This window comes from Chelonia mydas, chromosome 1 (assembly GCF_015237465.2).
Source record: "Chelonia mydas isolate rCheMyd1 chromosome 1, rCheMyd1.pri.v2, whole genome shotgun sequence".
NCBI classification, from domain to species: Eukaryota; Metazoa; Chordata; order Testudines; family Cheloniidae; genus Chelonia; species Chelonia mydas.
In genome coordinates this window covers 5,621,472-5,634,892 of record NC_057849.1, presented here as the reverse complement: position 1 = coordinate 5,634,892, position 13,421 = coordinate 5,621,472, and the positions used below count along the sequence as shown (strand labels likewise).

At 48.6% G+C, this 13,421-nt stretch overlaps 1 protein-coding gene and 1 pseudogene across 2 annotated transcripts; both read right to left on the bottom strand.

Annotated features, from left to right (window-relative positions):
- Positions 1-263: 263 nt before the first annotated feature.
- On the bottom strand, positions 264-2,908 carry LOC102946292 (olfactory receptor 52B2). 2 transcript variants are annotated; one of them, XM_043526620.1, is made up of 3 exons: positions 2,787-2,908; positions 2,531-2,638; positions 264-1,971 (listed from the first exon to the last, which is right to left on the bottom strand). In XM_043526620.1, the coding sequence occupies exon 3, from the start codon at positions 1,925-1,927 to the stop codon at positions 977-979; it is 951 nt and encodes a 316-aa protein (XP_043382555.1). In that variant the 5' UTR covers positions 1,928-1,971; positions 2,531-2,638; positions 2,787-2,908; the 3' UTR covers positions 264-976. The 2 variants fall into 2 exon arrangements, with proteins under 2 accessions (XP_043382555.1, XP_043382553.1); XM_043526618.1 differs by lacking the exon at positions 2,531-2,638 and having other exon boundaries at positions 2,787-2,905.
- A 5,942-nt stretch (positions 2,909-8,850) lies between these two features.
- On the bottom strand, positions 8,851-12,361 carry LOC119565162 (annotated as a pseudogene).
- Positions 12,362-13,421: the final 1,060 nt, after the last annotated feature.

Sequence of the window (13,421 nt, the reverse complement as noted above, 5' to 3'; positions counted from 1 at the left end):
CCCAATCCTGCATTCCATGCACCCTCAAAACCACCATTAACTGATTTAATGGGGGTGCAGTGACAGCTGAAAGGCCCCTTGATGGAAAATCCTGGCTGTTGGGTTACTTGTCTCTATTTGTCATGTGCATAGTTCACACAGACTAAGTCATCTCTTTCATCTTCATCAGACCACACGACCGATTCCCCTCCTGCTGGTACAGGGAAGCGAAATCACACCTGGGCCCCAGAGGGGATTCACTGCAAACCCTCTCTCAGGGATTATATTTAGGGCAGCAGCTTTCTATTTTTCCAGAGGCTCCACAGGAGTCCAGATGCCCCAGAGACATGCTGGCTGGCTATGGATCCTGGCCTGACACAAACCTCCCCACTGGACTTTCTACTGCAGGCACCTTGTGCAGTGCTTAATTTGTGCCGGGCCTTTCATTACAAATTAAGCCCTGGGAGGAGGCAGTGGGGCCCAGGACCAATGAGGGGGTGGGAGCCCAGGGTGCCATTTTCCTGAAGGCCAGCCCTGGCTCTGTCCAAGTCTACAGTTAAGAAAACAAGTCCAATATTTTTGAAAACTTTGAGATACAAGAGTAAAAGACATGATCCAATATAGAGTTCAGCAGGGCAGAACGTGGGTAAAAATGTACCTCTCAGAAATACAGTAAGGGCCACATCTTCAGCAGGTGCTTATCAGCGTAGTGACTCTGACTTTAATGGAGCAATGCCAGTTTACACACGCTGAAGATCTGGCCTTAGGTCCTACCAGCTTCACATTTGTGATCCTTTGTTTCTCTTTGTTTTCTAACTGCCATGCTTTAGTCTTAGGAGAGTCTCACAATTCCTCTGACCAGCAAACACTACACCATGGAGCCTGAGATGAGGAAGAGACCATCTAAAATGGTCTAACACAAAGTTGCCATTTCCTGACGGGCCTCACTGGAGCCCACAATTTCCATCTGGTTTATTTAGCATCCCAGTCGCAGCATTCAGCACCGCTGCCCTGCCTTGAAGAACAGGCGGACCACCTTTTCCCAAATTAGCTTCGTTTTCACTGCATAGATGATGGGGTTTAACATGGGTGGAAGGAGCACGTAGAGATTGGCCAGTAGGATGTGAACGTTGTGGGGGACGTTGTGGCCAAACCGATGTGTGAAAAAGGTGAAGAACGCTGGCATGTAAAACATGGATATGACACAGATGTGGGAGCTGCAGGTCCCAATAGCTTTGAGCCGGGCGTCCTTAGTCGGGAGCCTAAAGACAGCCCTGAGGATGAGAACATAAGACACAACAATGAGCACAACATCCAATCCTGGTGATAAAAGAGTTGTAGTAAAACCATACCAGATGTTGACAGCTATATCGGCACAGGCCAGCCGGGCTATGCCCATATGCTCACAGTACGTATGAGGCATAATGTTGTGTCCACAGTACGGTAGCCTCCAAAGGAGAAGAAGTGTTGGGAACATCACACAAAAGCTTCTAGCTAGAGCCACCAGCCCTATTTTGGCTATCACTGAATGTGTTAGCACAGTCGTGTATCTCAAGGGATCACATATGGCAATATACCGATCGTACGCCATGGCCAGCAGGATTGTTGACTCAGCAATAAAACTAATATGTGTAAAGAGCATCTGGGTCAGGCAGGCATCGAAAGAGATTTCCTTGGAATGTGCCCAGAATATGCTCAGAGTTTTGGGCACTGTAGAGGAAGACAATATTAGATCAGAGACGGCCAGCATGGCCAGAAGAAGGTACATGGGCTCGTGGAGGCTTCGCTCCGTTACGATGACAAATAATAAGGTAAAATTTCCGAAAAGTGTGACGATGTACATCAGGCTGAATGGGATGGAGATCCAGATGTGCAGCTCCTCCATGCCTGGGATGCCAATCAGGAAGAAGGAGGCAGGATGAAAGCTGGTTTGATTGAGAGCTGACATGATGTGACGAGGCTTTCTGTCTAAATTCACCCAGGGTCCCTTCCCTATAGACAAAGAAAATATCATATGTCATCAATAATGAGAAGTACTCTGGATTTCTATAGCACCTTTCCTCTGGGGATCTGTGACAAAGTGGGAATGTTCTTAATGTTTTCTCTGAATACCGTGTGCCTCCGTTTCCCCTACACAGGGGAGTTAATTTGCACTGAGTTTGTTCACACTAAGTGGTGCATATTAGATAGTACACACTGACTGTGTGCACATTGTCAACTGTTTTCTTATTCAGTATGTATCTCGATGGCTGGGCAGTGTAAATGCTCAGCATTCTGGGTGAGTATCCCATGGTGCTTTGCTTCACGGCTGGGCTCTATGTATTCTGGGACTTTTCTCTTTGCAATTGTGGGATTCGTAGCAGCAGTTTGCCAGAAGGGAGTGGAATCCTTAGACCTCCTTCCACCTGCTTTGCCAGTTGTTTTCACTGTCCCCCATGGTTGCATGCACTCCTCTAAAAAATAGCAAAACCACTAATATGGACAATATTTAATTAAACTAATAAAGTTCTGGTGATTAAAAACTGGGGTATAGAGAGATTTAGGGACTCACCCAAGGCCACACAGGATGTCAGTTGCAGAGTCTTGACCGGAGCTCAGACTGTCCAGGCTCCTAGTCCCTTGTCTATCCATCAGCGCAAGAGACTCTGCTGCTATTTGCCTGTTGCATTGAAAGAAATATCCTATTCCTATCCTAACTTTACAGTGAGGACAAAAAACAAACAAACAGACGATGTGGTCATATTATACGGTAACACTCTTTCCATTCCACTAGAATCTCAGGAGGACGCTAAACAGAAGATACTAACCACCACAATGTTTAAATCAACAGCTCCACCAAGAGTTTTCAGAGCTGGCTGAGCAGTTCCCCGGACCATTAATATTGATTTTCAAGATGTCTCAGAACGCCAGGGAATTTCCAGAAGACTGGAAGAAAGCAAATGTTGTGACAATATTTAAAAAGGGTAAATGAAATGACTGGGTAATTATAGGCTTGTAGGTTTGACAGATCCCGGGTGAGATAATGGAGCAGCTGATATGAGATTCAGTTAATAAAGGAGGTTAATATAATTAATGTCAATCAACATGGGTTTACAGAAAACAGATTCTGTTGAACTAACTTGATATCTTTTTTTGAGTTTGGTTGATAAAGGTAATAGTGTTGACGCAACAGACTTAGGCTTCTGTAATTCATTTGGCTTGATACTTCATGACATTTTGATTAAAAAACTAGAAAGAGAGAAAATTAACACTGCACACATCAAGTGACTAAAAACCTGGTTAACAAATAGGTCTCCAAATGTAATGTAAACAGGGAATCATCATCAAATGCTTCTAGTGGGATCCCACAGGGATCAGTTTTTGGCCCTACGCTATTTCACATTTTTATCAATGGCCTGAAAGAAAACGTAAAATCATCACTGATAAAGTTGGCAGACAATACAAAGATTGGGAGAGTGGTAAGTAATGAAGAGGTCACGTCAATGATATAGACTGATTTGGTGAGCTGAGCGCAAGCCAACACTATACGTAAATGTATATATCTAGTAACATAGCACGCAGGCCATACTTACAGGATGGGGGACTCTATGCTGGGAAGCAGTGACTCTGAAAAAGATTTGCGGGTCGTGGTGGATAATCAGCTGAAAATGAGCTCCCACTGCAACGCTGTGGCCAAAAGGACAAATGCAATTCTCGGATGCATAAATGGGAATCTAGATTAGGAACAGAGGGGTTATTTTAGCCCTGTATTTGGCACTTGTGCAACAACTGCTGGAATCCTGTGTCCAGTTCTGGTACCACAATCTAAGCAGGATGTCAATACATTGGAAAGGATTCAGAGCAAAGCCACAAGAATGATTACAGGATTAGAAAACATGCCTTATCGTGATAAACTTTAGGAGCTTGATCTATTTAGCTCAGCGGTTCTCAAACATGGAGCAGGGTGCAGGAATGTGTCAAGGGAGGCACAAGCTCTGTGGGCGCTTTTTAAAGAGCTCTGGCTGTCAGCCCGGGGTGGCTGGGGCTCATGCAGAAGGGCCGTGCACACCCAGGAGGTGAGGATAAAGGGGACAGACAGAGCCCCACCACCCAGGCTCTGGCTATTCTACCCCCCAAATCACTCACCCCCCAGGTGGCAGGACTCCAGCTGTCAGCCCTGGGGGTGGGGTGGCGGGGCAGCAGGAGTATAGAAGTAAGGGTGGCAATGGAGCGCTAAGCCTGCTGTAGGTTGACCAAATATCCTGATTTTATAGGGATCGTCCTGATTTTGGGGTCTTTTTCTTTTGTAGGCTCCTATTACCCCCCACCCCCGTCCCGATTTTTCACATTTGCTGTCTGGTCACCCTAGTCTGCTGTGAAAAATTTCACATTGCCACCCTTACTAGCTGGTGCAGCACTGCCCTTGTAACGCCGACAGATCCCAGGCATCGGTGGGCAGGATCGAACCAGGGACCTCAGTGCCTGAGCCTCTACAGCATGAGCTCAAAGCCAATGGGCTGCTAGCTAAGGCTGTAAAGCAAACTCGTTAATCTCGTTCTCTTAGTGGTCTCAGTGCCACTAGATGGGACAGAGCACCACACCCAGGAGGTGTGTGGGTTACACCTTCACAGCTGGGCACCTAGCCAGCAGCCACTGCTCTCCACTTTGCCTTCACAGCTGGTTGGCAGTATATGTACTGGGAGGAGGGCATGAAGGACTACAGACTCGAAGAAGGGGAGCCCGATCAAATGAGGTTGAGAACCACTGATTTAGCTTCTACTTTGAACTAGAACTTCCAATGGTCCCAAAATTTGACTGGCCGTTTGGGGCAAAAAGGGGCAACGTTATGAATCCGTCCGGAAGTAGGGACTGAGTTCTCTCTTGCATGTGTTTGTGCAGCACATGGCACAAAGGGCACTAAGCCCAGTTGGCACTTCTGGTGATATAAATGTTAAATGATAATGAGCAGGTCAGAAAATGGCTGTGTGTCCCCCTGAGAGGGCAAGTGACATGCCCCCCAGCTTTGGGCCTAGAAGCTGCATCTCCTGAAGGCATTACCCTCCCATCTGCAGATCCCTGCCTCTCTAATCACTATCCCCATCCCACTGAACCCTGCTGAATACCGGAGACCTGCCCTGAACCCAAACGTTTCATGCAATCGACTCACCAGGCTCCTGCCCCGGCCGGGGATGAGGAATCTCTGCCTGTGATCCGGGTGGGGAGCGGCAGGTGGTGAGGAATCTGCACTGACCAGGGCTGAGACACAGGGATATTTATACTGCCGCCCTGGGAATCCCAGCAGGTGGCTCAGAGCCAGTAGGGAACCCAGGGTCAACATGACTTTAACCCTGACTCAGGTGGTGAAGTGGAGCAGCAAATTAACTGCCTGAGCCTGAACTCCCTTTTCGCCTGGCTGCAAGATATCTCCTTGGATTACAACATGGAACATGAGGAGCAGGCCCCAGGGCCATCCCAAAGCATTACATCGTGCTGTGCTTCACATCAGGCATGATGCAATGTACGAGCTTAAAGTGAGCAGGTTACATTGCCTGCCTCCAGCTAGGCCCACAGGGAGGATAATGGACCAAATGTTATCATGGCTTGCAGGGGATGTTATTTTTTCATCTCATGTGCTAGAGGCCTGTGATTTGGAGCCAAAGGGTGCCTGGTTCTAGTCTCAGGTCCCCAAGTGTGTACGTGCGATTGTGTCTGTTATCTGCCGCATGTGATTTTGTTACCATGGGCGTGTTGGTATGAAGGTTCAGCTTGAAAGTGAATGTCGTGAGGACTCTTTCTGCTTAGGAGACACTGCTGTGAGAGCAGAGATGAGAGCAACAATCCAATGGAGAGCCAGGGTGGGAAATGGAGAACTGAGGGCTGGGCCACGCGAGAAACAAATACAGAGAGGTTGTGCAAAAGGAGCAGAGAGCAATTCTGATGAAAAAGGAAAGAAGCCCAAATCTGGATTCCTAACATTAGGCATCTAAAATCTGGTAAAAGAGGCCTGGTTGCCGTTAGCTCGAATGTCATACTTCTTACTTTCTCAAATTGAATCAGAATTTGGTGAGTTTAAATTTTCAGGAAACAAAATTGCAAAATTAGATTTGCCCAAAGAATCAAGCTGTTCACAGAGAGTTGAACTCCTTGCAGTTTGTTTATTCCTCGCTCATATCGGCAGTAAAAGGCTTCTAACAGCTGTGTAAATGTTTAGCAGAACAGGATTCTGCCCGTAGATGTAGAATCACAGAATCATAGAAATGAAGGGCTGGAAAGGACCTCAAGAGGTCACCTAGTTCAGCCCCCCCGTGCTGAGGCCAAGAAAACCTAGATCATCCCTGACAGGGATTTGTCCAACCTGTTCTTAAAAACCTCCAGTGACAGGGATTTTACAATTTCCCTTTGAAGACTATTGCAGAGCTTAACTGCCCTTAGAGCTACCAGGTTTTCCTAATGTCTCACCTAAATCTCCCTTGCTGCAGATAAAGCCCATTAAAATTTGTCCCACTTTCAGTGGACATAGAGAACAATTGACCAAAGTCCTCTTGATAACAGCCCTTCACATACTTGAATACTGTTACCTGGTCCCATATGAGTCTTCTCTTCTCAAGACTATATATGCTCGGGTTTGTTTTAACCTTTCTTCACAAGTCAGGTTTTTAAAAACTTTTATCATTTCATGTTGCTCTCATCTGGAATCTCTCCAATTTGTCCAATTCTTTCTTAAAGCGTGATTCCCAAAATGGATGCAATACTCTAGCTGAGGACTCACCAGTGCTGAATAGAGTGGGACAATTCCCTCCTGTGGCTTACGTATGACACTCCTGTGAATACCCCGCAGAACGATACTAGCCTTTTTTGCAGCTGCACCATATTATTAACTCATATTTAATTTGTGATCCATTATAGCCTCCTGGCCCTTTTCTGCAGCATGACTGCCTAGTCAGTTATTCTCCATTGTGTAGTTCTGCATTTGATTTTTTTTCCTTCCTCGGTGTAGTACTTTGCACTTCTCTTTATTGAATTTCATCTTGGCTGATTTCAGATCAATTCTGTAATGTGTCAATGTCATTTTGAATTCTAATCCTCGCCTCCAAAGTGCTTGCCACCCCTCCCAGGTTGGTGTCGTCCGTAAATGCTATGAGCACACTCTCCACTCCATTATCCAAGTTATTAATGAAAATGCTGATTAGTGTGGGACCCAAGACAGATCCTTGCAGGAACCAAGCAGATATGTCCTCCCAGTTTGACAGTGAACCATGGTCTTTGAGTGCAGTCTTTCCACCAGTTGAGCACCAACCTTAGAGTAATTTCATCGAGAACACATATCTCTAGTTTGCTTATGAGAATGTCATGTGGATTGTACAGTAGCACCCAGAGGCCCCAAATAAAAAAAAAGGCCCCCTTGTTCTGGAGGCTGTCCAAACATCTAGCAAAAGACAGTCCTTGCCCAGAAGAAGACAAGACAAAGAGCGGGAGGGGAAGTGACGTGCCCAATGTCCTGCAGCCTTTCAGTGTCAGAGTGAGGAATAGAACCCAGGTCTAGTGCCCTCTAGCCACCCTGATTTCCAGCCTCCTTTTCCCTGGTGTGATTCTCTGGTCTTAACAAATGCAATCTGACCCCCCACTCAGCTCCATTCAGAATAGTGCTGCAAAGATCTTTCTCCTAGCCTGTTGCCCTTACCATATCGCCGATCTCTGCATCTGTTCACCGGCTCCCACTTTGCTGTGGTGTCAAACACAAACTACTTGTCTTCACTTCGTCAACCCTTCACTGGCTATCCCCATCCAGTGACAGAGATGGCAATTTCCTGCATTACCCTTGGAAAAACCGTACTGAATTGAGTTTAGCTAGCTTTGGAGTTTGTCATATTCGAGGCAAAGGTTCTGTGTGATTGTGGAGTGCAATTGTATGTAACCTCTCTAGGGGAGAGATGGGATGTGGGCCCTGGAAAGCGCTATGAACTTCAAAGGAGTATACTGAACAATGGGCCAGATAAGAATGGGTTTTGGGGGCAAACAGGGCTAAATGGCTTTCTGGGGATCTCTACCAGGAGGTGAATGTAAATTTCCCTTCCCCGATTATGCGAAAACCCAGCCTTTTGAAGCCTTTGAAGGCTCAAGGACAAAGTCCCAAGCTATATAAAGAATGACTGAGCTATTCATGGGGTGTGAGTTCTAAGCTAAGGCTGTTAACTGGTAAACCCTTTGTGGGCTTTGAAGTGATCACACACCCCACCCTCCCTGCCCCAGTTCATAGCCTTCGAAGAGGAAGCAATGCACAGATGCTGGCCTGTTTTAATTTATGCCCCTTTCTTTTGGATCCACTTAGGCTGGATTTCCACTTCCAAATCACATGCATCGATTCCGTGGTTGCTCTGGAGCTAGAGCACCCACACGGAAAAAAGGTGGGTGCTGAGCACCCACTGGCAGCCCCCCGATCAGCACCTCCCCCTCCCTCCCAACACTTCCCACCCCCTGCAATCAGCTGTTCCATGGTCTGCAGGAGGTTCTGGGAGGAAGGGGAGGAGCAGGGGCAGGAAGAGGTGGGGGAGGGAGAGGAATGGGGGTGGGAAGAGGCGAGGCGGGGTAGAGGCTTGGGGGAAAGGGTGGAGAGAGGGCGGGGTCCGGGGTGGAGCACCCACTGGGAACTAAAAAGTCAGCACCTATATTCCAAATGATACTTATTTGGCTTGACTAATCCCTTGAACCTTACCATTTACACAGAGTACAACCTGTGGTTTGTCGGCTGAAAGAACTAGCTGATGGGATCTACATATTATACACAGGCAAAACAAACGCCAAGCAACTTCTTTGTCTTGCAGGTTTCCTGATGACATTTATTATACACAATTTCTAAGAAGAAAAAACAACCCCACAACATCTTCTCTTCTGTTCTTTTATTCACTTTACGCTTCCTTTTCATGGTCCAGCGATGCCCAGTTTGAGAAGATGCTCTGTGCCTTTTGGGAGAGGCACTCCCTGTAACGATACATTCTTCTCTCACAAGTGTTCCAAGAAGTCCAGCGTGAGGCATGGAGCCACTATGGTCACAAAAGGCTCTGTATCTGCCATGTAACAGTGTGGGGGACTAGCTTTTCCAAACACGAAGCGAGAGCAGCATGGCACTGCAAAGAACCTATCACAAGGCAAAATTAGGGCTCCATCCTGCAACCACTTCCCCACCTTGCGTAGAAGGTGGAGCCCCGACCCCACTGAACTCAGTGAGTAATGGCCAAACTCCCATTGACTTCAAAGGAGCTAGGACCCCACCCTTGGCTACTCCCAGTGGGACTCCATACAGAGGTAACTATACATACAGATGTACATCAACTATCCTCAGCTGCTCCTCCATTTAGCCTTACCTAGTTGGTGAGTTGCTTGCAGTCATCATGGACGAAGAGATGCTTGAGGAGAGGGTAATAGTCCTGTCGGGTCAGTCTGCAGCCCAGTTCAGGAAAGCGTCCCTCTTCGGGGGAACATTTAAGCATGTTTAACTTGATGCACATGACTGAATCACACTAAAGTCAGTGGGGCTTAATGACATGCTTAAATCCTGCCGTGCGTAGAGATAGGCTGAAGAATGCACTCAGGGAGGGCAAGTGTCCAGTGGTTAGGGCACTTGCCTAGGCCTTTGGAAATCCAGGAACAGTTCTCCGCTCTAACACAGGCTTCTTGTGGGATCTTGGGCCAGTCCCTTAGCCTCTCTGTGCCTCAGTTCTCCATCTGGGATAATAATCCTGCCCTGCCTCACAGCGGTTTTGAGGATAAGTATGTTGCAGAGCTCAGATATGACAGCAATGGGGCTATACATGTGCTCTCCCGGATCAGTGCCTATCTTAGCACCCGGTTTGGGCAGCACTGTCCCAAAAGCGGCCACGGCTGAGTCGCAGAGGACTGCTAATGAGCTGCTTCATTGGTGCAGATGAGCCCCAAAGCCCTGCCGCCTGCACCCGCGGCCCCTTGAGAAGCTCTTTACTTGATCCAATGGCTGGAAATTGAAGCTAGAGAAATTCATCCTTGACATAAGATGCAATTTCCTAGCAGTGAGGGTAACTGAGACATTGGAGCAGCTTCCTGGGAAGGTGGTGGACCCACCATCACTTGGAGAATTTAAAATAAGATTTGGTGTCTTTCTGAAAGACAGGGTCTCGATGAGCTCTCCCTGATACCTAGTGGCGAGCTGAGGGAAAGGCTTCAGGAGCAGCCCGTGTTTGCATAGACAGGCCCGCTCTGCCTCAGTGCGCAGCAGATGGAGCTGCCTTGCTAAAATGATCAGCTGGCTTGGGTTAAAAATCACACTAGTGTTTGAATGCAGGGTAATGAAATGGTGTTATCCTTATTGTATGAGTGAAGGGCAGCAGACCTGTGCTTAGCCTGTCCTGATTGAGGGGGTTACCCTCAACCGAACCACCCCTGCTAAGCAAGGGGTAGGGATGCCAAATCCCAGTGAACCAGCCAACCAGCCATTTGACCTGTTCCTCTCCAGTGTTTAATGACAGAGTTGATTAGCCTCAGTTGGGAGCCCTGGTTTGCGGTTGGTGATTCTGAGAGCTGTCCTCACGGCTGAGCGGGTCTGGGGCCTAAGCCTCCGATCTTCTGCGGGGACAGTGAAAACCAACACAGACGCTACACTGGCCATGAGCTTCCCCGCCGCCTGAGAGCGACGGCAGAGAGGCAGCAGCAGCTGTGAGCCAGTTGCAGAGGTAGCAGCAGAGGCGTGGCTCGATGCTCCACCCCCACCCTCCTGGGGTAGGAGGTGAAGAGCTGTGAACACACCCCTGGGTCTTCACTAACCCAGGGCAGCCAACTGTGGGTGCCGTGCAGCGGAGGGAGAGGGGAGTGATGTGTTAAAGGGACATTCATTCATTGGACTTTCCCGCAAGGGGGGAAACTGAGGCAAAGGACACTGCCCAATGCACCATGGGGTAGGGTTTGCTTATGGCTGCATGTTTTGAATGTGGGTGTGGTGTTTTCCCAAACTCATCCTTGGTTCCCTTTCCCTTTAAATAAAATTTCTCTATTGAATACACAGACTTACAAATGGGGCAGTATTGGAGACACAGGGGTAACAGTCCAGGCTTTAAGGCTTTGAAGCTATCTTCTCGCCAAGGTTGACAATGCTGCTCACCCTGTCATGGATCTTCTTGGTCTTCACGCCATACACCAGCGGGTTTACCAGGGGTGGCACCAGGAGGTAGAGGCTGGCCAGCAGAATGTGGCTATAAGGGGGCACGTCTCTGTCATGCGGTGGGTCAGGAAGGTGAAGAGGGCAGGTGTGTATAAAACCAGGAGGGTGAAGAGGTGGGCTACGCAGGTTCTCAGGGCCTTTCTGTGCGCCTCACTCCATCAGAGCATGAAGACGGCCCTGAGGATGTAGGAGGAGTAGGAGGAGGCAACAAGTATCATGTCCAGCCCCACCACCAGCAGCACCACAGAGATACTGTAGATCCGGCTGACTGTGGTGTCTGTGCAGACCAGCTTCACCCTGGCCGTGTGCTCTCAGTAGGTGTGTGGGATGACCTTCCGGAAGCAGGGCAGCCTCAAGATGAGGACAGGGCAGGGAATCACCAGGATCGCTCCCCCTGCTGTTGCTGCTACCAGCCCCATCTTGACAACAGCTGGGTTGCTGAGGATGGTGGCGTACTGGAGCAGGCAGCAGATGGCAACATATCGGACGCAGGCAGTAGCCAAGAGGGTGCCAGCCTTGATGATGGGGAAGGTGTGGGTGAAATACATTTCCAGCAGGCAAGTGTTGAAGCTGATCTCCTGGGAGCCCAGCTGGAGGACGCTGAGCATTTTGGGCAGGGTGGAGGTGGTGATTACTGGGTCATTGATGGCCAGCATAGAGAGGAAAAAATACATGGGCATGCAGAGGCTCACCTCTATCTTGACGATGAGCAGCACTGTGCAGTTCCCTCGTAGGGTCAGGACCCACATGGAGCAGAGCCTGATGGCAATCCAGCAGGGAAAGTTTTCCAGCCCAAGGATGCCAACTAGGATGGAGATGACCTGTTCTAGGTCCATGTCATTGCAGGTCATCAGGAGGTGCTGTTGGGGACGAGTTCCAGTTCCCCGCATCTGGACACATCGACCTGCACACAGCCCACATCAGAGATGTGGGAAATTATGCCGAGTATCATGAGAAATAATCTGGCAGTGAGTTGGGGCAGCCTGAGAAATCATCTCCCAAGGAAATCCCCATTGCCACAAATACTTAAAATTAGGGTAGGCAACGCACTGGAGGAACAATCCTGCACTGGCTTCAGGGAAATGGGCAAGCTGAGACCTGGTACATGTTTTCCATCTCCATCCAGGAGAGCAACACAAAGATAAGATTTCAGAGTGGTAGCCGTGTTAGTCTGTAACAGCAAAAACAACAAGGAGTCCTTGTGGCACCCTAGAGACTAACAAATTTATTTAGGCATAAGCTTTCGTAGGCTAAAACCCACTTCATCAGATGCATGGAGTGGAAAATACAGTAGGGAGGTATAAAAACACAGCATATGAAAAGATGGGAGTTGCCTTACCAAGTGGGGGGGGGTCAATGCTAACAAGTCAATTCAATTAAGGTGGAAGTGGGCTATTCTCAACAGTTGACAAGTAGGGGTGGAAATCACTTTTGTAGTGCTAATGAGGCCAATGTAATCAAGGTGGCCTATAACAGTAACAGTTTTGGCGACCCAGATGGGACTCTAGGCTCGCCCTTGCAAGCGAAGCCGCACTCCTTCCCTCGGACAACTCCAGGCAGCACCGGGTGAGTTCACCTTCTAGAACTCCGAGGAACGGGAGTGTGGGCCATCGCTTAGGTGATAAGGTGTCATATTAGGCATCCTTTTGGTAGCCCTAGAATGGACTCTGGGCAGAGTGTGAGCAGGGGAACCCCTTTGGCTGAGATTCTCGAGAATTGGAAAAATATTTCTGGCACCCATGGGTTAGGTAAAAGGAGAGCTGCAATTTTGTGTAAAGTCGAGTGGCCAGCGCTGACTATTCAGACGCCCTTTGGATCACCACTCAACGGAACTTTTGGACAGGCTGAATTAACCTGCCTTAGACAACAGCTGGAGGACAAGCATCCAGCTCAAATGGATTATTGGTATGTATGCGATAATTGGGCATACGCCCGAGATAAGAGGCGCCCCTTAACTTTGGGATCTGGTACCAGATCTAAAGTTTGCATGCCGCTTGCGGGTTCCGCTCCGCCCCATGCTGCTTTCCCTCCTCCGTCTCTTCCCCCTACTCCTCCTCCTGTTGCCCCTCTATACCCGTCTCTAACCCTACCCCCTGTTGCGCTTCAAGCGCACCTGATACAACAGCCCGTTGCGACGGGCAATGACTGTGTCACTATGGTCACGGTCCACCGCCCTGTTGGCCCTGGGGACCTGGTAACCTGGCAGTCACAGATGCCAAGGTTGTGCGACGAAAAGAGTCCTACAGACTATCTGTTCAGTCTTTACGGCATCCAA